This window comes from Priapulus caudatus, unplaced genomic scaffold (assembly GCF_000485595.1).
Source record: "Priapulus caudatus unplaced genomic scaffold, Priapulus_caudatus-5.0.1 Scaffold791, whole genome shotgun sequence".
Classification (NCBI taxonomy): Eukaryota; Metazoa; Priapulida; class Priapulimorpha; order Priapulimorphida; family Priapulidae; genus Priapulus; species Priapulus caudatus.
Genome location: NW_014577852.1, coordinates 70,613 through 94,972, shown reverse-complemented (window position 1 = coordinate 94,972; position 24,360 = coordinate 70,613). Strand labels below are relative to the sequence as shown.

The 24,360-nt window shown below is 41.4% G+C and overlaps 2 protein-coding genes across 2 annotated transcripts; one reads left to right on the top strand and one right to left on the bottom strand.

The window, feature by feature from the left end:
- The first annotated feature begins 2,026 nt into the window (after nucleotides 1-2,026).
- LOC106813561 (biogenesis of lysosome-related organelles complex 1 subunit 6-like) lies at nucleotides 2,027-5,753 on the top strand. Its single transcript, XM_014817728.1, has 4 exons — nucleotides 2,027-2,567; nucleotides 3,197-3,284; nucleotides 3,550-3,636; nucleotides 4,310-5,753. The coding sequence occupies exons 1-4, from the start codon at nucleotides 2,083-2,085 to the stop codon at nucleotides 4,424-4,426; spliced, it is 777 nt and encodes a 258-aa protein (XP_014673214.1). The 5' UTR covers nucleotides 2,027-2,082; the 3' UTR covers nucleotides 4,427-5,753.
- Nucleotides 5,744-24,360, bottom strand: LOC106813559 (C3 and PZP-like alpha-2-macroglobulin domain-containing protein 8). Its single transcript, XM_014817727.1, has 28 exons — nucleotides 24,323-24,360; nucleotides 23,613-23,683; nucleotides 23,091-23,262; nucleotides 22,715-22,799; nucleotides 21,821-21,932; nucleotides 21,276-21,503; nucleotides 20,883-21,047; nucleotides 20,461-20,586; nucleotides 20,058-20,184; nucleotides 19,606-19,745; nucleotides 19,117-19,266; nucleotides 18,727-18,870; nucleotides 18,347-18,440; nucleotides 18,023-18,134; nucleotides 17,567-17,792; nucleotides 17,235-17,385; nucleotides 16,604-16,786; nucleotides 16,209-16,298; nucleotides 15,151-15,327; nucleotides 14,097-14,323; nucleotides 12,634-12,874; nucleotides 11,479-11,708; nucleotides 10,283-10,501; nucleotides 9,492-9,637; nucleotides 8,424-8,571; nucleotides 7,599-7,749; nucleotides 7,085-7,483; nucleotides 5,744-6,726 (listed from the first exon to the last, which is right to left on the bottom strand). The coding sequence occupies exons 2-28, from the start codon at nucleotides 23,667-23,669 to the stop codon at nucleotides 5,924-5,926; spliced, it is 5,103 nt and encodes a 1,700-aa protein (XP_014673213.1). The 5' UTR covers nucleotides 23,670-23,683; nucleotides 24,323-24,360; the 3' UTR covers nucleotides 5,744-5,923.

The window sequence follows — 24,360 nt, the reverse complement described above, 5'->3', positions numbered from 1 at the left end:
ATGTGGCTACTAAATCACATTAAAGAGATGGGCGTCAAGTCAAAAAAAATATTAGTCTTTTGTCGCTCAATCAGACAAACAGATGAACTCTACATCTGGCTAATGGCATACAAGCCTGCATCTCCAGAGCAGTTAACCAACTGCCGCAGCAGACCCAATGCCTGTTTGGCCCCTTATTATTGCTAGTAGGAGCCTGTGTCCTGCCCTGATCGCTTCGGGTTGGAGGACTGCAGTATGGAACATCTTTATTTGCGCCTGCGGCGCGGTACGCTGCTCGGACGAATAGCGCATACGAACAGACCTGTGTCCGATGCTCGGACGAATATCCACGTCGTCATGCATAATCACACTACCGGTACCTTATGACAAAATAAACTCTAGTTCCTCCCATTTCACTGCGCCGGCGTGTTGTCTTATAAAAGGTATTTGAAAATACCTCCAATGTTGTTCAAATTCTCCGATGTTGTTGACACTTTCGCGTTGCCCTGCCAAGCAACCGCACAGCGGTGCTGCGGTGCAGCGGTACGGGTGTACCAAAGATAAAAACATGTGACGTCACCTCACCACTTCGAGGCTAAATTGTTTGGCAAACAGTCGGCGTTTGCGCCAGAATGCCAGTTTTCTCACCTCTTTCTTGTGGGTTTTAAGCAAACGCGCAGTGAAATGGGAGGAACTAGAGTCTAGAGTTTATTTTGTCATAAGGTAGTGTGATTATGCATGACACGAAGAATAAATTTTCTAGTCTAGTACTGGAGAAATTAGCGTTTGGATGCGCATACTGCGGCTTTAATGGCTCAACCCATGATGTAGCCCTGTATCAGTGTATGCCGTGCATGGCTCGGAGTCGGAGTCGGTGTAGCCCACACAAAATTAATGTCACAACGTCAACAACAACAGCCAAGCATTGAAATCTGGTATCCAACACAAGAATCTATTATCCCGCGGATATCGGGATACCGCTAATTTCGACCCCTGAATTTATTGGTCAGAGGAAACTTGGACTAGCTCACTCACTGTACTGTAGGCTATAGCCCCTTCAGCGAAGGTTTCGCCTCCGCTACAGTACAGAGAGCGGGAGAGAATGGGTTGCAATGGTAGATCTACATTTTGATAATACATGTGTGTGCTGTAGCATGAGTGTGATGGGGTGGGGCGCACTTGACTCAGTTGCCAGTGATTAAATGGTGCCATTGCAGGGTTTCTTATACATAAGAGGCACACTGGCACACCTCCGTTGTCAAATTTAACATCGACATTGTGAAAATGTTCCTGTATTTACCCGCCGTTGTCAAAATAATGTCATTTTATTTTCAGGGTGCCTCAAATGCAGTATAATTAAGACATTCACATTTTTTAAATTTTGCTGGGGCAGACCCCCCACAACCCCCTCCCTCTCTCCCCCTGTATCTGCCTGCAGCATCTGCATGTGTGCTTATGGTATGTCTTTGAATCCATCCTGCGCGTTTTTCCCCAAACTAGCCATTCCCTCCTTTCAGGGAAAAAAATATAATTTATTTTTCTGGGGCTACTTTTCAAGGTGCATGAAAATAGCACTCTAAAATTTGGTTTGCCTTTAACTCTATGCAAATTTCCGGGGGCTCTTTTTGGCATTTCCGGGGCTCTTTTTGGCATTTCGGGGGCTAAATCGCCCCGAGCCCCCGTGTATGTTTTTCACTGCCTCCTTTGTCTAATTTCCCCTCGAAGAAACCCTGCCATTATAATGTAGATCTTTATAATACTAGTACGTAATACAGTCATTACAAATGAATAATGTGATGCCATTACTATGAGTATGACATTATTATAATGAACAAAATTATATCGTTTACTACCCGTGGAGTGAGCGTGTTATTTATACTTTAATGACAAATTTCATTTGATAAATAGTTAGTTGGAAAAATCGTTCATTAGATCGTGAAAATATAGCTAGGCTAAAAGTCAAGCAATAGCAGGAAAGGCAAATACAGTGTCTTTTTATCACATTATTGTTATTAATGCTTTACTATTGACAAATGTATTTGCATGTACATTTACAGGAATGAAAGAAAACATTGAACATCTGCGAAGTGACAAGGATAAATTATGCCATTGCGGGAGCAATTACAGATTCTTCCACAATCGTGTGAATCTACCCCACAGCATATTCAACAAGTGTGTGTTTCACAAAGTGATGCTAAATCACAGCTGTATGATACAAGTATAGATACAGTTTGTTCTAACATAAATAATGCTGAACAGGAGTCTACCATGTTGAATAAACAGGAACTGAATAGGAGTGAAGCATTTTCAAATAAAGAGACAGGGGATGCATTTCATGAAAATAGAAGAATCGATAGTGAATCAGGGAGTGACTTGCCTTCTCCACAGACAAGCACCAGTAGAGTATTGAGAGAACAATGCCTAGAGAAGCTGTCAAGAGTAGGTGAAATGGTGCATGGAGTAAACCAAGTCGACAATGAAGGACTTAACCCAATCCCGGATTATGTTACTAAGTTGACTGGTGGGTTTCTAGATATGTGCGAAAAACTTGAAATTGACAAGTACAGATCTGCCATTCTAGAAATCAGGTATGTTATTTATGTTTTACTCTAGTTTAAAGTAGCGAATGTAATAAATAGTGATTGAGATCAGTGAAAAAAATGTAGTCTATATTAATTACTTATCCATAGTGCCACATTGGTGATTAACGGCAGCCTTAGTGATGGCCGTAGATATTCTATATATATACAGGATCTATCATAGATATCTACTGTATATATAAGATATCAGGAGGATATCAGTAGTTACAATCAATCAGAAGCGAGATTGTTGTGGACAGCCTATATATCGATAGCAGAGTGTGATCTTATCTAAAAAAAAACTTTCTATACATCCGTATCTATATATCCATCTGGGGCAGTCGATATCTAGTAATGCTGTTCAGTCATTTGTGTATGTATCTGATAAATCAACGAACTGTAATTTTTTCTTGTTTTTATTTATTTAATTTTTACTCCCGAAAGAGTGTTTTTCCTGATCTATTAATTTGATCAACCTTGATTTCTTTTTCTTCAGTACAGTCCCTGGAACTTTAAATTGTATATCAATTTATGCATGTGAGGGTACAAGGTTTATGATATATGTAAACATGCCTATATAAGCACACTGGGTCAAGCTAATAAAATTAAGTCAGTTTGTGTTTTATCACTATTTTCAGGCAAAATCAAATAATTTTGCAAGAAGGTGTTCAAGAGGAGAATACCAAGTTCAAAGACTTGGAAGTTGCACAACAGTTGGAAAATTTGGTATTGTGCATGTGGTCATTAACATATATTAAATGCTATAATGTGTCTGGATGAATTTGCAGGTCGCAGAGTTATTCAGAATTCTATACTCTACCCTTAATTATCAGTATCATGCTGATATAAAATGTGATAGAGATTGGCAATACTTTCTCGCTGCTACTTTGAATTTTAGTATTAACTATAGTAGCCAAAAAATTTGGGTTCCATTGATTCATCTGTTTCCAGGTTGACAGCTTTAGTATTGGTTTATAATTGTTCAATTTAGATGGTCAGAACAAGGCTATATCAGAACAAACTAGTAAAGATAAAGAAGGAAATGGTTGAAATTCATGAGAAAACTACCAAAGTGAAGGTAGGCCTTATAGTGATTGGCGCATTTTTATTAATAAAAACCAATGAATTTGAATGACCTGTTGAGAAATTAAAATGGTTCTTTAAAATATGCGGGTTTCATAATACAGTAGTACTGTGTTACTTATTACAGTTACTACATAGCGGGTACTTATGTGACATTGCACATCTGAAATGTATACCAGAAGCCACAGCGCGAAATTAGCACCGGCCCACCGGCATATGCTGGCAAATTTTTTGGAGGGCCAGTAACATTGGCAAAACACTGGCCCTTCGAGCCGGTGGTTTCAGCCATGTTAGCGATTACAACCTACATTTATATTTACAATATTCTTATGAAAATAAGCATTCATACTGGGAGTGTATCAGAATATAATGCAGAATCTGCATTTGATGTCTGGGAGAAAAATACTGCTAGAGGCAGAAGATGTTCCAAGCCTTGCAGACAGCTGTGAAGGGCCCAGTACTACCATGCAGACCATGATACATTATCAGTTGATGAGGAAGCGGATTCAGAATCTCATTCTGATAATCGAAACAATACTACGGAATTTGAAGAAAGCGAGTAGCACCATCTGAATTATGTCAAGAATAAAGCAAGGTTAAAATAAGTTTCATAAAACAAACATTACACTAGCTTTTTACACTACCATGAACATGTTTGTTCTACACAGAAGCGAGTCACAAAACTACAGCAGATGAAAGAAAAGGATAGATTGCAGAAAGAGCAGCAACGCAAAAAGGAACAAGAGCTGGAGAGACGGCTGATAGCAAAACGAGCTCTCACATAACATTGATAACATGAGAATTTGGTACATCTGTCCCCTTATCAGCATGTAAGTGATAAATATCTAAATTAGGATTGTAGTTATCAGTATAGGCATGTACATCTCTTGTCCCTTGTGTTCTCCAAGTCTGATAAACAAATTGTCAGTATTACCACGACAAGGACGCAGTTGTGAGTGTAGAGGCAGTGGATAACTCAAAGATACAGAAGCTAAGTTACTGGTATTCCTGTGCCAAATCTGTATGTTCCTTGTACAGTAGTTAGTTATTCTCAAAACGACAAATTTAAGGCAACACTAATCTATTATATACATGGTGCCCAGCGGAAGAAGCGTGTGTGTTTAGTAAAGTCTATATAGTGTATGGCATACCTATAAACAATTGAAAATCTGTGAGATCTACTGTTGACTTGTTGATAATATACTAAAAATTATGGGCATGGGAGTGCAGAAAAAATACCTGCATACGTACCGAGTTTGTTACACCTTGTAGATTATTGACTCTGGTGGCGTGGGTGATAAAAACAAATGTGATGGAAATTTATCTAATCATTCAATGCAGAATATGAGTAAGAAGTGCTCAAGCATATATATGATCATCATGAAAATAAGCGTTTTTATTTATTGCATTGAAACCGTAAATTAATTGTCTGTCAAAAATTTGACTGTGTTTTCTTTATATAGTGATTGTAAGTTATATTGTGACAGTAATGAGTGAGAGTATTTATGTACTTATAGGTAACACAATTCATTCTTAGGACCACTATGGGAAATAATATGGGGAATAAAAGAAACGTTTAGTTCATAAATGAAATATTGATATACACAGATATATATATATATATATATATATATGTGTGTGTGTGTGTGTGTGTGTGTGTGTTTGTATGTGTGTTTGTATGTGTGTGTGTGTTAAACAACAATAAACAGGTGTTTGTGTAATAATTGATATGGCAGAACATAAAATCAAGATAACAACTAACATATTGTGACATGTAGAATTAAATATAATCACCTCACAATATAATATACTTTATCACTCAAAGATTATAGGCTCATTTCAGTGGGGTATTTTGTATTATTACTTCAATAGTACAAATCAAAAGTAACCTTATTTGTGTTACATAAAATTATTCACATCAAGTTGTCAGCCAGTTAGAATTAAATGAAGTCTAATATATGGGATTAAATAATGATTTTTATATTTATTTTATTATGTTTTAGCCAAAGAATTGTTTTTAAATTTCCTGTTGAATATTCAAAACAGTTGTACATGACTGCAGCACAAGGATTACCTTTATAAAATGAAAATATTTCCATTGATATTTTTGAACATTTTGATATACTGGTCATTACTTTATTATTTTATTTTGATTGCAGCGTACATTTGTTTACCAAGCCCAGATTTTTACTGGATAGCTTTAATCACATTGGTGTCACTCACATATAAATTGCATTTTAACAAACAACCACGTCAAATAAATATATAGAAGTGACTGTAAGCTAATTCTTTTCCGTATCATTCACAGAGTTATCTATGTCTTCTTGACTGGTAGCTAGAGTGTTATCATTGCGCAGCACTTCATCCTCTATAAGGGCATTGCTTGTGGGTGGAATGTCTCCATCCGTGTCGGTAATATTTTGGGTTGACACTTGATCATCTACAGTAGTTGTGAGTAGGTATTCTTCCTCTGCAACTGCAGTATGTACTGGCTGGGAAATCCTGTCATTGTCTAATTCTTTGTTAATTACGTTCTCAGCTCCTTCTATTTGGTCGCCAGTTGTGTTTGCCAAGTTGATAGTCGAGTCATTTCTCTGTCGAATGTTTCTACCCTGTTCATCTTCATCATGGCTACAGTTCATTTGCATGCTCTTGGTGCTGTTCTCAGTAAGAGACATATGGTCACGTTCCTGTTTGAGCTCTGTGTTCTGCGCAGCTACCGTGTGTGCAAGACCTATACTGCCTGCCTGCTCATGACCTGTGCTAGCTGGCTTTTCAATATTCATATTATTTGACTCGTCTCTATGTATGATAGCTCTCTGTACACTACTGCTGCCTGCATCTTCGTCGCCTATGTTACGGCCTGCATCATTATTCAGTGTGCTGCCTTTAATTTCATTACCTGGGGTACTTACTGCCTTATCATCCACGCTAGCTATAGAATTATTACCTGTGTTGCCTGCATACGCGTGATCTAAGTCAATGGTGTTGAGGGTATTTGGTGGCAAATCAAGCTCTGTGAAAGGCTCGCTTGCTGTATTTTCTTTTAGAATGTCCAGAAACTCCTTATAGGTCTTGGAGTCATCTATATAATAGAGATACATATACTAAAAGAACACGTAAAGATGTGATGGAAAAGCGTGTCTCATTAAATCAAGTAGCATGTATTTATAGACATACTATACATTTGTAATAAAATTGCTAGTCTTTATACGATGGAGAATAAGAAACAAGTAAATCGTCTGCCTTCATCTGCTTTGATCGTTTATTTTTATCCAAATAGGTGACAGCCAAATTACCACCCAACAGCTTTGGTTCTGAATTGTATTCCTGGTTTTATTTTATCATTTTGATTGCATATTTGATTTCAATAGACAGAGTTTAAATGTTTAAACTGTTTATACCTGCTCAGCTTTGTATTCGGGTTTGAGTGTGTTACTTACCTGGATTCTTCTGGAGTTGGATGATTGCTGCGAAAACATCAGGTAGGGAGCTCTTTGGGGATACATCCCATGGATCAATCAGGATTGTTTCATTGTCATTGCTACCCTCAACCGCGTTTGTTGCTACCTCTGTTGATTCGTCTGCTGTTTCCAGTTCTAATCCTGCTGATGGAACTACTGTATGCAGTTGTTCAACTCTTGATTCACCTCCTGCTTCCACTGTGACCTCCGTGGATTCGTTTAATTTCGATGCTGCCTCTGTTGATTTATTTCTCTCTTCTACTTTGTGTCCTGTTGATTCATTTGCTGTTTCAAGTACTGCATCAGTTGATTCATCTAATGCTTCTGGTGCTACTGCTGTGGATTCTTCAGCTGCAGTGGGCTCTCCACCTGTTGCATCTGGAATAATGTTTTTATAAACACGATAGTAAACTAGCTGTGCGTATTATTACACCTAGTGCTAAACAACATGACTACATGGCCGTCCAGCAAACCCGCACACTGGCTGGCTTACGTGTGGAATGGCTGTCCATGCTGTAGAAGACTGTCGTTTGGCGCAAAGGTTCGTAGTATGTATACACTGTCACTGGTATCGTCTGCTGATGTTCGACGACCAGCTTCTGTTGCATCAACACTGAGACACAGGCGGAGTCGTTCGACGGAATCTGCAATCAGGGTAATTGTTTGTAGATAAGTTACACCGTTTCCTCGTAGCCGGTAATTTAAAGTGTCGTTTCGGATCATTTATTCATTGCACGGACGTATGAACTTCAGTCAATTTCTAATTGACCCGAGATTTGCTCTATGCTAGCCCGACCAGGCTCTACGACTTTTACAGTTGTAGAAACGCCACGTACTGAAAAGTGAGAAGGCAATTTGTGGCTAGCTCTATGCCAGTTGTTTCCAGGGAAATACATCTATCCTTATTATGATTAACCAGCGTACGTATTAGAAGGAAAAAGCATACACCAGGGGCGTGTACAGGATTTGGACCAGGGGGGTCTAACCGTAACCCAAACTTGCGAGCACGTGAAGCGTCTGGGAATCTCAAAATTTTTGAAATTAGACCCCCTCAGATGCGTTTTCTGCGCGAGCAGGGGGGAGGGTCCGGACCCCCTGGACCCCCCCCCCCTGTACACGCCCATGTACACTCGGTTTTAAAACGGCAACAATGAGCAATTAGGCCGTGATAATACAGTTATGTAGTTGATAATTTGGTAGTTAGACTAGAACAAAAAAAAATTTCTGCTATATTAATAGGTACTTCACGCGCGACTTGAAATGTTATTATAGAACCTGCCACTGTAAAACGTGTGACAATAAGAACAACAAGAAATACCTGCGAGAAGTACAAAAAGATTTTTCTGTCTTCCAACTCATACTTCTCCATCTGTAAGAATGTGGCATCCTGTACGCCAGTCACCTCGTATCCAGTGGGTAACGTAACATCCGCCACTATAATGACTGACTGGCCTGGAGCTGTCCATCTGATGATAGTGATTGATACGTATTTAACATAAAAAGTATCGAACTATTGTTCATGTTATTGTTACTAGCAGATATACCCGTTGCACTTGAATCCTGTTGCAGCAGGGGCCAGTATTTGCTGCTGCATGGGCGCGCTGCTGCAGGTAAGGGGCGCGCTGCAGCAGGGGCCAATATTTGCTGCTGCTGCTTTGCTGCTGCAGGGGCGCGCTGCAGCAGGGGCCAGTATTTGCTGCTGCTGCTGCTTTGCTGCTGCAGGGGCGCGCTGCAGCAGGGGCCAGTATTTGCTGCAGGGGCGCGCTGCAGCAAGGGCCAGTATTTGCTGCTGCTGCTGCTTTGCTGCTGCAGGGGCCAGTATTTGCTGCTGCTGCAGGGCCCAGTATATTTTCCCGTTTTTCCCGTTTTTTGGCTTAGATGACAAACTTGAAAAACGATGTCAAAAACACACACACACACACACACACCCACACACACACACACACACACACACACAATATTAGCTTCTTTATAGTAAGGATGCCGTTATGGCCATGTTGCCGTATCATGTCTCTCGTTGTTGTTGTTTTTTGCGAAATTTTAATGCAACATGATTGTCACCAACAAAATTTTATATTTTAAACAACAGGCGGTTGATAGAAACGTCGTAACTATTTGTGACATCGTAATTCTAAAATGCCGTAACATTTGAAGCAAAGTATATCCTGCAACACTTATGATATTTTTGACTCACCGTACTCATAAATACGTATGGTTGTACTATAACAACACCCCCTGTAGAGTAAATGTTAAGTTTACGCCTTGCAAAGTATCTTTGTTTTATACCAAAAAAATTTAACATTTGCGCTTTGCTAATGTGAGAACAGATAAGTATTGTAATGTATAGGGTTCCAGTAAGGTCGCTTATCTATGATTGTTGTCTCACCTCAGACACACATGTACAATGATGTCCTGTCGGTGTTCATCGGGATTGTCGAGACGCGTGCTTTTCGTCACGTGCACTTGAACACTGAACGCGTCCGTGTCACTACTTGTTGAAGATTCATGTAGTACATTGTATTGAATATTTGCCTGTAAATGAACATCGTAAAGATGTCAAAAAAATACACGGATTGCACGTTTTATTTGTATCGCACAGCCCTCGGTAGAGCACTGCCGAAAACGCCGAGTGACACTTTTCTGTGAGCCTATACCCGTGTGCAATTCCCAGCCCCTCACTCGGCATATTAGGTGGACGCCTATGCTTGTTCCCTGACTTCAAAAACACCCCCTATCTCAGGAAGGACCATTATTTTTTACCCACCTGCTCGCGGGCTTTTTGTCTCTTTTTCTACCCCTATCTCAGGACTCGGTAGAAACACACCCCCTATCTCTGGACTCTTCAAGAATACACCCCCTCATCTCAGGATTTATTCAAATGCACTCTTTTACAGCAGTTTTTTGGAGTAATTCACAAAATGAGACACACTTCTGAAGATTTCTAGGTGCCTATACTACATGTATTTCATTATCACAGGGGCAATAAGGGGCAGCGGTTCCAAAGGAAAAGAAACCAAGCCATCGGCAAATTGGGTGCATCCGTACCCATGAGTGGGGGGATGCAATTCAACGACCCCAATACAAGATGAGTCCTCTCAACAAAACCTCGTCTGATCTAACCAGATTTCATTATTATCGATATAAGCCATTCTGGGTTTATATCGCGTGACCACTGACCTGGATAAGCGCGCATCCATCACCCGTTGATGTCACCAGTAGTTTTGTAGGTATGCTCGGCAGTTTCTGGCGTTGCTGCAGCATTCCTGTGGAGGCGTTGACAGTAGCGACCACGTTTAGGTTGAGAGTCGTGGAGACGATGGACACAGTGTGGTTGATGCTTGGTTTGTGTGCATACTCGGCAAACTCGGTGAGAGCTTGCAAAGCTACGACGGTGTCCTGCAATGGTAATATCCCAGTTGGCCTACTCCTATTTCGCCTACACACATTTCGCCTACGTCCCATTTCGCCTACGTCCCATTTCGCCTGCTCTCATTTCGTCTACTCTCAGAATCGGCAATATTACAATTTCGCCTACTCCCATTATAATTTATATTTTTGTCAAGTTGTGTTCCCATTATTTGTACCTATGTTTGCTTCTGGTTCCTGCAGTCTATGTATGCCAATCAATCCCTCACCAGCTGACTTTATTAATTGCTAACCGAATTATGAAGCCCCCTTATATGAATGCATTATCGCAGTCTATGTTCCCTTTTGGTAATAAAAAAATATGTAACAGGACGATGCTAGTGTCACTATGCAGCGGCGTTACTATGGTTGGTGTCACACGGTGCGGTAACTCATGGTGTCACCCCCATGGACCTCCTCCCGTACCAGACCATATAGAATCCTTAGTAATGTTTTTTGTACTAATGTTACTCGTAAATCGTGATTCCCGTATATCACTGAATGTAATGGCAAATTAGTAGTGACATAAACTACTAGCAAACTTAAAATTACAATATCATACGCACCGCCGTAATTTATTTATATTTACGTAGTTCCATGTGGTTAAAATGAAAATTCGGTAAGACATTTTAGCGCCACCCCCTCTTATGGTGTCACCCGATACGTTCCGCACCCCCATTGTGACGCTACGGTCACTATGGTCGTTATTAATACGACGTTAATAATATACCATATTAACCATATATACCATATTAACGACCATAGTATGAAATTGTTCCATTGTCTTCTACCGATTGTGCCTTCACTACGCATAGGGGGCCTACTGCATGAACCGCGAGTCGAGTTTTCGTTGGCTGTACACACAGTAAAACTAGCAAAGCAATTATTTGCCTGCTCCAATTATAGTAAAATAACCGCATATACATATATCTATTTGAGACTCAAAATTGCTAACGGTATATATATACCTGAGTGGAGAGGAAGCCGCCATAGCGGTTAGTTTGACACGCCAGCCAGTGAGCCAGTGGGACTGCCCTTTCTAGGTTGTTAGACATCAGGTAGGCCATCAGAGCGTAACCACATGTCTCGATCTCGCTGGACGTCGGACGGTAGGTGCCCGCGATGTCTGGTTGGTCGGGCTGCGTCCAGCCATCCAGAGTGCTCCATATTTGGGCGGATTGCCGCTGCGCCGAGTCTTCTGGAGACCGGGCATGCCCAAATGTACCGGCGAGCCAAAGAAAGACGTTTTTGTTTATATACGCAATGTTGTTAGTTCCTCGTGGATGCTGCTCCGGGAGTTACGTTCTTGATAATCCTCGTCAAACGCAATTTGAAAATTTGATGAGTAAGGGGAAATATCGTGTTAGTCGATTTTTTTATTCATAACTTATATGCAACGATATCATACCGAGAGGAAAAGGAGCTTTCTGATATTTCTGATATGTCTCATACTACGCTTTATGATACGTACGTGCCTCACTGTCTCACACTATGCTCTGTGCTGTGCACGTGCCTCACTATCTCACACTATATATGCTTTGTGCTATGCAGCTGCCTCGCTGCCTCATACTATGCTTTGTGCTATGCAGCTGCCTCGCTGCCTCATACTATGCTTTGTGCTATGCAGCTGCCTCGCTGCCTCATACTATGTTTTGCCCTATGCATCTGCCTCACTGTCTCATACTATGCGTTGTTCTATGCATGTGCCTCACTGTCTCATACTATGTTTTGTCCTATGCATCTGCCTCACTGCCTCATACTATGCTTTGTCCTATGCATCTGCCTCACTGTCTCATACTATGCTTTGTCCTATGCATCTGCCTCACTGCCTCATACTATGCTTTGTCCTATGCATCTGCCTCACTGTCTCATACTATGCTTTGTGCTTTCTGCACGTGCCTCACTGTCTCACACTATGCTCTGTGCTTTCTGCACGTGCCTCACTGTCTCACACTATGCTTTGTCCTATGCATCTGCCTTACTGCCTCATACTATGCTTTGTGCTATGCGTGTACCTCACTGTCTCACACTATGCTCTGTGCTTTCTGCACGTGCCTCACTGTCTCACACTATGCTCTGTGCTTTCTGCGCGTGTCTCACCACTGTCTCACACTATACCTCACCGAACTGCTGCAGAATGGCTTCCATGATGCGCTGTGAGAGCAGCGCCGCTCTGCTGCCGAGCATCGTCAGCGCGTACGTCGTGACGGCGGCGACGTGCGGGTCGGCGAGCAGGTACATGTGGTTCTCCAGGTAGATCCTGGCGGCGGCGATCGCCTTGTTGTCGCGCTCCGTCGACGCACCAATCTCGACTAGAGCCGCCGCCACGTAAGCTGTCATCAGCAGCTTGTCGTGCAAGTGCTCCTAAACCGTGTAATATAGGTCACATAGGTAATACAATAGGTGTACAATATATAATATAGGTAATATAGGTCACATATGTATATAACATATATATAACGTACGTGTACAATGTAATCAGGAGTGAATGATAATAGATTTGTAATAGGAGTGTTTCATGTTGATAAACATTGACGTCATATGCGCACATGCGCAGTTTAACGGTTGGCAGCAAGCAGGTGCGTGATATTGTTCGATACAAGCACACGCACGCACGTACGCACCAACGCATGCATGCACGCACGTGTACGTGCCCACGCACGCACGCACGTACGAACGTGTACGTGAACACGCACGCACGTGTAAGTTCACACGCACGCACGCACGCACGTGTACGTGCACACGCAAGCACGCATCACGCGCGTGTACGTGCACTACATAAACAGCGCTTTCTATCAGAACATGTGGTCATTCATCTGTAAATGTCAAGCAGCACGCTTCGCTTCTGCCATCCATGATACATAACAAATACACGTGACCTGATCTATGACGTCACGTGAAACACTCCTATAGATTAATTGACTATTATTATTCAATCCGGATGTAATGTAATATAATATATTACAATATAACATAACATAACATAACATAACATGACATGACGTAACGTAACATAATATCGAATTTCATTCTATCAAATTTTTAACGTAGAACTCTATACCGTCTAACAGTTCCAGATAATCTTAGTCTAGTGACTATTCTAAGAGAGCGCTCGTTACGTTAAGGTGTGTGCGATCTTAGGCTTGTCTGTGGGTGCGTACACGTATGTGCGTGCGTACACGTGTGTGTGTGCGTGCGTACACGTGTGTGTGCGTGCGTACACGTGTGCGCGTGCGTACACGTGTGTGCGTGCGTACACATGTGTGCGTGCGTACACGTGTGCGTGCGTGCACGTATGTGTGCGTGCGTGCGTGTGCGTACGTTCGCGTGCGTGTGCGTACGTTCGCGTGCGTGTGCGTACGTTCGCGTGCGTGCGCGTACGTGCGCGTGTGTGTGCGTACGTGCACGTGTGTGTGCGTACGTGCACGTGTGTGTGCGTACATGCACGTGTGTGCGCGCGCGCGTGTGTGTGTGTGCGCGCGCGTGTGTGTGTGTGTGCGTGCGTGTGCGAGTGCGTGTGCATGCGCGTCTGTAAGTGTACGCGTGTCAGTCTGCATGCGTGTCTGTAGTGTACTTCGCGGCGTACCTGGCTGCCCGCTATTAAACCTTTATTGCCCTCGAATGAGCCGTCGAGTTGCTGGTGATCGAATAGCCAGGTCTTAGCTGTGCGAATGACGTCATCATCTACGTTCACGTACTGCTTGGCGGCGGCGAACGATTTCGCCGTAAAGGCCGTCAGCCACGGATCGCTTTCCTTGCCAAACGCGCTGAAGGAGCCGTCTGAGAGTCTGAACGACAGCTGGTCCATATAGCCTGCGCACGACAAATTACTACGTGTATGTGTGCTTATATGGAGTAAATTCTCCGTATCAACGCGGTAGCGCTGCATGCATAGAGGCGAAACGTGTGGAATATGAGCAGCCGATCATGCGGCGTACTTTGTGACGAATGAACACGTCGCGAGGAAACGGAAATGGCTTGCCTAACAGCTAAATAATAGCCTAATAATAATAATAATAGCGTCCGTTATAGTCTCGTAATGCACACATAAAACGGCACAGCGCTGCGTCCCAGTATCGCGACATGGCCACAGGAATCTTGATCTGTGCCATGAGCAAATTAAGTTTGCGGGATTGTATTGGCGTACGAATGTAAGCTTGCGGCTCGTAATCACATTCGAGCGTAATGGCAATATTGAAAAACAGCGAGAGAACCTGTCGCGTGGTGTCATGTGGTTCCGTGCGTGTTCATGAAAGTTATGGTGACCCCCGGAACCGAAAACACGTATCCGCTGAATCGCACTTAAATATCAGCCATGTACTCCGATAACTGTTGCATGTTTCGGTCGATTCTTCCATCGATGTAGTGTGTTTCTAGCTCATCTGACTTAGTCAGATGCAGGTTGTAGAATCGCATGAGCGTTCGTCCGTCCGTCCGTCCGTCCGTCCGTGCGTCCGCCCGTCAACAGTTATGGCACAAATCTTAACCGCTCGACGTACGGCCTTGATATTTGGGACGTCGGGGGGGGGGGATCGCGAAAAGAACTCGGGATGTCGAATTTGGGGGTCAAGGGGCAAAGGTCAAGATGTGTCAATGGAGGAGGAATATTTTTTAGTGCTTGTTTTTTAGTGAGTTCGTACATGTATTAAGCAGTTGTGAGATCGTCTGCCGTGTTTGTGACGTCAGCTGATGCGTCTGCTCGAGGTATCGCAGCAAGTGTACGGCAGGTGTGAAGTGCACAAGATTCTGCTCCCCTCCGCCCGACGGTAGATCGACCAGCCGCTCGACGTTGAGCACTGAAGTACCTAAAATGTCGCCTGCAAACAACAAAATGGGAATGGCAAATGCAAACGATTATCATCAGTTCAACCGACAACTTGCTATCAACTTAAAACAATGGACGTGCCCGATATATTTGCCGCGTATATGCGTTGAGTTTTTGTCAGAAATAGGAGGGGAAACGGGAGGTCTATTGCCAGATTTCCAGTTTAAAATATCAGTTCGCAGTTACCGGTTATTTAAAACTGCAGGTATGGTTTCCCGCGTCCTAATTTAACTTCTATTCCCTAATCACGAACAATCATTCGGTATTTCCGAGTCCCGATATGATTAAAATGGTCCACTCCTGCGTGATAAACCCGCCCCACCTTATAATAACACCCGGTATAACCTTCAATACGCTTGTAATTTTTTATCTGAATTAATACATTAACTTAAACACACACACACACACACGCACACGCACACGCACACGCACACGCACACGCACACGCAGGCACATGCACGCACACGCGCACACACACAAACACGCACGCACGCACGCACACGCACGCGCACACGCACACACACACACACACACACACACACACACACACACACACACACACACACACATATATATATATATATATATATATATATATATATATATATATATATATATATATATATAAACAGTAGTAGTCTTTATTATATTTTAACTCGGTAAAATATAACCCATTCTAACAGGGTATTCGTTTGTATTTGCACATTGTACGGGGAAAGTAAAAGAGAAACCCCAATTTCGGATGCAAACTATAGTCCGTCAATTCTATTAGATATACTCGACGTTACTAGTAACAACTCCATGTCAATGGTTTCCTTCCAATGCCCAATATTCCAAGGTATATAGCATTTTTATAGATAGCAAATAGCTCACCACTTATGGTTAAATAGCCGCTCTGCGAGCCCGTAATAGCATTTATAGGCGCCTCGACAGTAAGTACTTCTTCAGTAGATGTTCCGTTGGCTACAAATAGAACAATCAAATCACGTTCAGCCGCCTGCTATGTCCGCAACCTCGTTCTCACCGTAGCGGTTGGAACTGCATCTATCAACAGGTCTTTCAGTAACATATCGCATCGGAGCTATATATATATCAGGAGTGTATAATACACACCTATTATACACTCCTGATATATATACAAATATTTTTATTCTTATTTACCGGACCGTGGACGTGTGCGTCAGATTAGGTTGGACCATTGCCTAAGACGTGTGTAAGCCTCGATGCAAGTATAGATTATGTTACTGTAAAAGTACAACTAGGTTTACCAGTCGAACAGATGTAGATAGACGTGGATGCGTGGACGAGTTTTCCTAGTGCGACAACAACACCTTTTCGTGTTACTATATCAGATGCCACTTCATTGCCATCGTCACCGTCATCGGCCCCGTCAGCCTCACCTATACTGTTGCTTTTCTGACAAATGCGCGAAGACAGAGCTGTTGCCGTCGCTGTGAAACAAATATACATATACATCAGGAGCGTATAATGACAAATACGTCATGAATGTATAATACAAATATTTGTCATTATACGCTCCTGATATACATCAAGAGTACATAATAGGATATCTCCTATTATCTACTCTTGATATACATATCACATATATACATATCAAGCGAGTGAGAATGCCTAGTAGGTCTAAAACGAAATTTCCAACATTCAGGGAAATAAGTTCTTATCGTCAATAAATTATTAAATAATTTACCACATAAAATTTTATAATGAAAAAACGCTTTACATACATTAGCCGACGATTTCATAGGTGTAAAAAACAACTAAAAACCTAATGAAATTTTTAGTGACGAAACTACATAATTATTATTGTAATAAAGTGTACAATTTGCCTACTTTGCATTCTCGTTAAGTTAACTTAAGACTGTTGAATTGACGACAAACCTGTGATTCTGAACTCGCCAGGTTCGGTGAAGATAACGTTCATTTGTTCTGCATACGTGTCGTTGCTGTTTAAATAGATCTGGAGCGATCGCTGGTTTAATAGAGTATCCTCGAATAAAACGTTCCCATCCAACTTAAGGGAGAAACGTACCTGTGACGAACAATGTTGTGTTGATTTCTGTTAGGTTATTAGTATCTATAGCTACTGTAATTTCGTGTTAACTACCGTAACTTTTAATTACATAATAATCGATTGTTATATTATTGTAGTGTTTTTGCCAAGCATACTGAACCTACTCCGGAACTATTATAAGAGAGCAGACTCAAACTACCTTGACGCAGGAATCAAGACTGTTGAAGATTCTAACTGGAAGCCAACAGCTCTCCTGCTCTACAAGAGATTTTGGCGCTTGCATCTCAACAAGAAACTGTTTCTGCACGGTGAGGTAGTGGACAGGTCCGATGCCGAGGCGACTAACTTGTGAGAGTGAAGTCGCCTGCAGCGTCCATGTTGTTAACGTCGCAGGGACGGTGAAGTTTCTCGTTGCCGTTGTTGTGCTTCGTAAAAGTATTGAATGCAAGATAAGGTAACCTGGCAGCGTATTAGAAGAAAGGCACTAGATGAAACAGGCATTTATATATTGATTCTAATTATTCATTGCGTGGAAATCGCAAATAAATTTGTCTAATTATGGTTTCGGTTTTTATAAACGCAAAGCCGTATCACATTCATATAAGAGCCACTGTTGACAAATTATGTGATTATATTATATGCCTGACACATATACCTCATTGGGAAGCAGCTCCAGATCCATGTTTCTGGGAAAAATATGCGTGCTAAGCTCTCCTGCGCATTTAACTCTTCCATGACCCGCTGATGCTCGGCCACCTCCCCCAGCCCTGCACACAAACGAACCCCCTAGAAATCCTAGCCTGTGATGGGCGTCGGGTGTACACACAAAAATCAAAATCTAACGGACTATCAGATATCACTATTATCTGTTATCACTGTTGAGAACACAACGATAAACTATAGGCCTACGCAGCTAGTATATATGGAAATTCAAGTAATAGGAAGATCGTAAAATTACCTGTAGGTAGGATTGCCCTACCTGGTATGAAGTATATCTGATTCTCTATATGTGTACTGGGTGGCGTTAGATCATCCATCACTAGCACGTCTGACATTATCACGAGGCTGTTTGCCTGAAATATACGCATAGATGCGTGTATGTGAAAAGCCACGCATGCTGTCTATATAACTTACATGAAAATTAATGAAACTATATTACTTTCATTCATTAGATAGCATGATTACATCAGGAGTAGATAATAATAGATTATTATTCTATATATTATCTATATATTATTCTATATAGGCCCTATATTAAATATATTATTCTATATATTATTCTATATATCTATTATTATTCACTTCTGATTATATACGCCACACCGTGATGATTTCATGCGCATGTTTGCCAGCTCTTACGGCAAATATGTTGGATATGGCTTTTATAAAGCTTTTCTGCCACCAGTAACCTCTCTTCCTCCTTCGTTTCGTCGGATTATTGTTTCCAAACGGCCACATCAGATTGCTCTCCTGTAGCGTATATCTGCTCAACAAGCTGTTTACCTGCTTGAACACACAGAAATGAGAGACTGAATGAGTCTGGTAAACAAGTGCGGTAGACAAAATAACTTTAATTCGTTTCATTTTTGCGTCACGAATCTGTCGGGAATACTCACTGCTGGACTATCCGCATTAAACAGCTATAGTGCTTCGAGTCAACTGCGTTAATTGTGGAGTGCGAAGCTGTTTTATAGATATATACGAGAAGCGGGTTACTTCAATTGCTATTTCCAATGAGCAGTAACTTGCATGTTTTGTGCTTATCCACGTTGTGTTGTGATAGAGAAGCGTGCTGCTATCGACTGCCGCTAAGCACACACACGATCCCGGCTCAGCTTCAACCAACAGCTGAACATTATCCTTTGGCGCAACGCCACCTTGAGGCACCTTGAGATTGATCTAACAAGATATATAATTCGCTATAACATTGCAGTATATTACACGCGTAATAATAATTTACGTGCAAATAGATGAACTTCGGTCAATAATACATTCAGAAATTATTGTATTAATTTATCTTTTTCCGTACAATACAGGTAATGGGAAAATAAAGTTAATCTGAGTTAGATTCATAATAAAGTTATCCATAACTTTATTATGGATCTAACTAAGATTATATTTATTTCCCTCTGAACTATATATATCCGATGAAATTTCATCAATTCAATCAATACAGGTTATGCTTAGCCATTTCTACATCACGAAGAGAACCGAGCTCGTGTTGCTGGGACATCTCACCTGAGTCGAATGGTCGAAAATCACTGTAAATCTGACGTAATCAGATATGAGTCTATCGTTGATGATGTGATAGAAGAGAACCCGGACGCTGGGAAGCATGTCGGCGGTGACCATTAGTTTCAGCTCGTTTCTACAACCGCCTTCCCGGTAAGGAACCGAATATTGAAATGGGTATGAGCCCTTCTTAGGCACACACAAAACGCACGGGCGCACGCCCTCATGCACGCATTAAAAGTTAGGAGACCTACGCAATAATTTTTTTAATTGAATCTTCAGTCGGAAAAGCGCTATCCATTAAAAATCTATACAAATGTGCTCATGATTACGAATCACACGTAATTGCCGTTAGTTAAGAACACGATTGACTGACATTGTTTTTGTTATACGAATGTGGGCTCCTAATCCTAAAGCTAGCTAAATTGGTATCTAATTTTCAATAATTATTGTACTACCTGTGTCCGATTGCGTGGTCACTATGTCTCCGCTGTCTAAAATGTTACCCTTGCTGGTAACTTCATAATAGATTGCAACACCACACGTACAAGATGAGTCTATTACAAAGCTGGCATTCTCTCCAACCTGGCAAGTAATTATGGTAAGTGCGAACATCAAAACCCAGTCAATTTGGTGTCAGAGAATTCGTATTAACTATTCGTAGAACTATTTTGGCAAGCACGACTTCGCGTTATGGTGATGTCCCGTGAATACGTTTGCCAAAATATGGGATGTAATTAAGCGTGTACGGCCACTTTAGCATCATATATGTAGGAAAGAAACCTTGCGTAAAGAGATAGAGACGCAGATAGTGTAAACCTATTTAAGGAGCAGGTAAAGAAAACATGTTCCAAACAATACCTTATATGTGTGACCGAGGGCAATTGCTGCGAGGTCACAGGCATTCGGCAGCTTCAGTACAACTAGGGGCTGATATATGGCCGGAAAATCCAAAACAACTTCTTTCTTAATCTTTACAACTTTTGCCTAAGAATAAAATACAGTGGCTTTTATTGGAAATTGTAATGTTTGTAATATTACATATATTCTTTGATTTTTCTCAGAAGATCAGCTTAAACTCCGTAACAGCAATGATAGACTCGGGTTAGGCCTAGGATGTGGTTATATGGTTAGGTTGAGCAATAGTTATAGGGTTCTGCTCTTTTTTAGTTATGCCTGGTACGGTGTTCGGGCTCTAGAGCCTACCGCACTTGGATCAATACCGCGACTGTGCAATCAAAAGGCTGTGCAATCAAATATCAATGTTGTTCTGTGATACACACCTCTAGCCAGGCAACGTCGGTGGTGATCTCCTGAGAGAACCGAAACTCAGCCACGCCGTTCCAGGCAGTGATTTCCTGGGCGATGAAGTTTTGACTGCCGGAAACAATCTTCACCTCTAGAACGACATCATCGGCTGGCGAAGTATCAGGATACAGAACCTTTATCTGAAATGTGCAATAGTCTAATCAATAATACGAACAGAGATCTTGCTGGTGCTAGATAATACACTGGTAATATTCTTTGAGTTTCAATGAAGCGGTTGAGCAAGAAGAACGTTCGACGATGTTTTCGTATGTAATGGTATTGAGGGATTATAACTTAAAATAATCGCACAACAATACGTATATAGGTAACCGTGGTTCGCCCTTATGCTCGTACGTGGGAAGATATACCTGTCCACTGTAAGGAAATCCAGGTTTGAAATATTTTCTTGTCGATTGTGAAAATCGCAGATCAACTAGCGGCCTCCTGACGACGCATGAATCGTCAAAAGCCGTCACCGTAGTTCCCTGCGTGCTCGTAACGGTCGCATCTATATACAGCGACCCACGAAATGCTTTCATTGTGTCTGTGTCGAAAATCTCCGCCAGGCACACGTTAAAATGAACCTTTCCGCTTATCTGCAAATGTGTACGGCAGTCTTTCACACTCATGGCTCATCTATGTAACATCGGGAGTAAATAATCACAAATTTGTGATTACTTACTCATGATAATATATTATATCTTAATGTCTCTATATCATATAATCTCTCTCACATATCATACTATACCCCCCCCCAGCATTATTTATTCCACAATGAAATACATAGGCGATAATGCTAGACTGTTAGCGCGTAAGCATATCGCTTTGTTTGTTTGCGTGCACTTTGGATGCGCGATTTATGGTAAAAGATCGACATACGCAAAAACTGCTGCGCGCGGTGAGCCATACTTACGGTCTGCTGCAGTACCACGGGTGTTTGCTGCGCCAGCGGAAGGCTGCCGTCGTCCCCGCGAACCGAGACCGTTACGATAGCCTGTCCTGACACCGGCTCGCCGTAGAAGTACCTAAAACAATGCGTCATTAAAAGCACCTAAAGCCCGGCGCACACGTACTTGAGTAATTTTACTCAAGTAAAATTATGCATGCGTCAAAATACTCACGTGTGCGGCGGATCTTCGTTGAGTACTTTGACGCATGCATCATTTTACTTGAGTAAAATTACTCACGTGTGCGCCGGGCTTTAGACACGACCAAACCATCTTAATACTGTACAAACATTGATTCTAGGGGACCACTTGGAAGTCGATATAATCGTGCAAAACGATCGCATCGTTTCATTTATTTATTTTTTGGCTATTTCATCTAAAACACACTTTAGAGTTAAAATTCTGCGCACAATGGTTTCACAAATACGCATATGTTGCGTAGTTGTTTTTTCAACATTCTATAGCAGGAAATCGTGATTTGAATGGGGACGAGGACAGTATACAGACTGCGCACTAAAACATATATTTAGTGTTCTGCCCAGCCATTAGACTGCAGACATACATTCCATGCATTTATGCGTAAATATATTTAATTGGTATATTATATATATATATATATATATATATATTGAATCTTTCAACTTCATCATTTCTAATATCATGTATGCATTACCTACATGCACACATATGTAAATAAAGTTATTACATAAATAAATAAATTAATTAATAAGTAACCTAACAAATAAACAAATAATTAAATTCGTAAATATACACTGTATACACTGGAACGAGCGTACGTGCGTGTACGCGTACACATCTACACAGACACAGACACATCTACCTATAAATACCTTACGTACCTTGCTGACACACTAATCTCTGGGCAAATTTGCCAGTTTCGTATAAACGCAGGAACAGCAATATACACACCGAAAGACGGTAATCCTGAAATTTACATAACAATACATTTCTGAAGAAGTTTATATTATGCCACATTTCGAACGGTATAATTCTTGAAGGAACATGGCATGCTTAAAGCAAAAGGAAGGAACGCACCATTTACCGAGTTTTGAAGTTTATTTATGATCATATCTCTGATGTGTATTCTTTTATTCTTTATCCATAAATTAACTTGATGGGTACTGTCACTCGGGCTGATGCCGAATTCACACAGCCGTAATTTTATCAAGTCAAAATTGTGGCTCATATATCAAGAATTCCAAAGGGCTTATCCACCTTTTTTCGTCACGTAGAACGAAGCATTGAATGTGCGTCCATCCTTTGTAACAGCATAGACTTTCCACGAGCCCAGCACCGGACGGCGCGAAAGTGTGAATTCGGCTCTTCTAACGCCGCCACAGTCTTCCGTTAGCTCGTTCCACTTCCTCACCCTCACCCCGTATACGTCCTGCAATGCACGCACACATGACAGACTCGCACGTTGTCGTTTTAATACAATTGCCTCGTATCATACTCCCCGCGTATAACGAAAACTTCATTATGGATTATTTTGTAAAGTAGATCAATTATAATTTAATTTAATTTCTTATTTCAATGATTATATCAAGCCAAACGTGAAAATTTTGAAATCGCAGTAATATTTTATTCATTGCGGCGTAATCTCAACATTATCTATATTTGTGGGATTAATTAGTCAGTCCGAGTTAAACTACCTGGTTTTCACTTAAATTTGTGCATTATTCGGATCACACACTGTCAGTATATTATTATCGTATATATTATCACAGTATGATTTACCTCTACGAATACCTCCAGTTTTTCAGTAGCTGGTTTCAGGTCTAAGCCTACCAGCATCGCTCGCACGTGAACTGAAATAGGAATACTTCCTTACAGCGAAGGACTATCTAAACCTATTACGTCTATGCCGAACTGAAGAGTATACTAGAAAGTTGATATTTCACGCTGTGGTTTCCCAGTCCTGCAGTAGAATTCACAAACGCATCCACCCAACAGTGCCAATAAAATGCACGTAACACGCTCACGCCCCTCACATTTACACAACCTCGCGCGTGAGCGTGCACGCACATGCACGCGCACACGCCTGCATGCACGCGCGCGAATGCACATGCACGCACACGACGAGGTACTGCGGTTGTGCAGTGGTTAGTGCGTCCACCATTCACTGCGAAGGCTGTGAGTTCAAACCCCATTTTGCCAAGAGAGTGCATGTTTTCTATGTGTGAATATAACTTGCTCTCAACTTTGAGGACTATGATACCCTCGTTGCCCGGATGACCACATAAAAATTTTGCCACAAATATTCAACGGAGAAGCGCAATCGGCGAAAACAAAACGGACACAAAACAACACGGAGTGGCTGTTGGCCTCTAGTATATATATATATATATATATCTATATATGATATTTATATATATTATATATATAATTAATTGATCATTATATATTATTATTATACTATAATTAATATATATATAATATTAACAAACCTGTATGGCTCGGTGTGATAGACCGGCCTGTCGTCTGC

Excerpts from the sequence above, each read along its gene's own strand:
- LOC106813561 (XM_014817728.1), top strand. The coding sequence starts at position 2,083 with ATGCCATTGCGGGAGCAATTACAGATTCTTCCACAATCGTGTGAATCT. Across the intron at positions 2,568-3,196 it reads TCTGCCATTCTAGAAATCAG|GCAAAATCAAATAATTTTGC; the intron begins GTATGTTATTTA and ends CACTATTTTCAG. Across the intron at positions 3,637-4,309 it reads AGAAAACTACCAAAGTGAAG|AAGCGAGTCACAAAACTACA; the intron begins GTAGGCCTTATA and ends TGTTCTACACAG.
- LOC106813559 (XM_014817727.1), bottom strand. The coding sequence starts at position 23,669 with ATGCTGGTAGGCTTAGACCTGAAACCAGCTACTGAAAAACTGGAGGTA. Across the intron at positions 16,299-16,603 it reads TATCTACATCTGTTCGACTG|CCAACGGAACATCTACTGAA; the intron begins GTAAACCTAGTT and ends TTCTATTTGTAG. Across the intron at positions 6,727-7,084 it reads CCAACTCCAGAAGAATCCAG|ATGACTCCAAGACCTATAAG; the intron begins GTAAGTAACACA and ends TCTATTATATAG.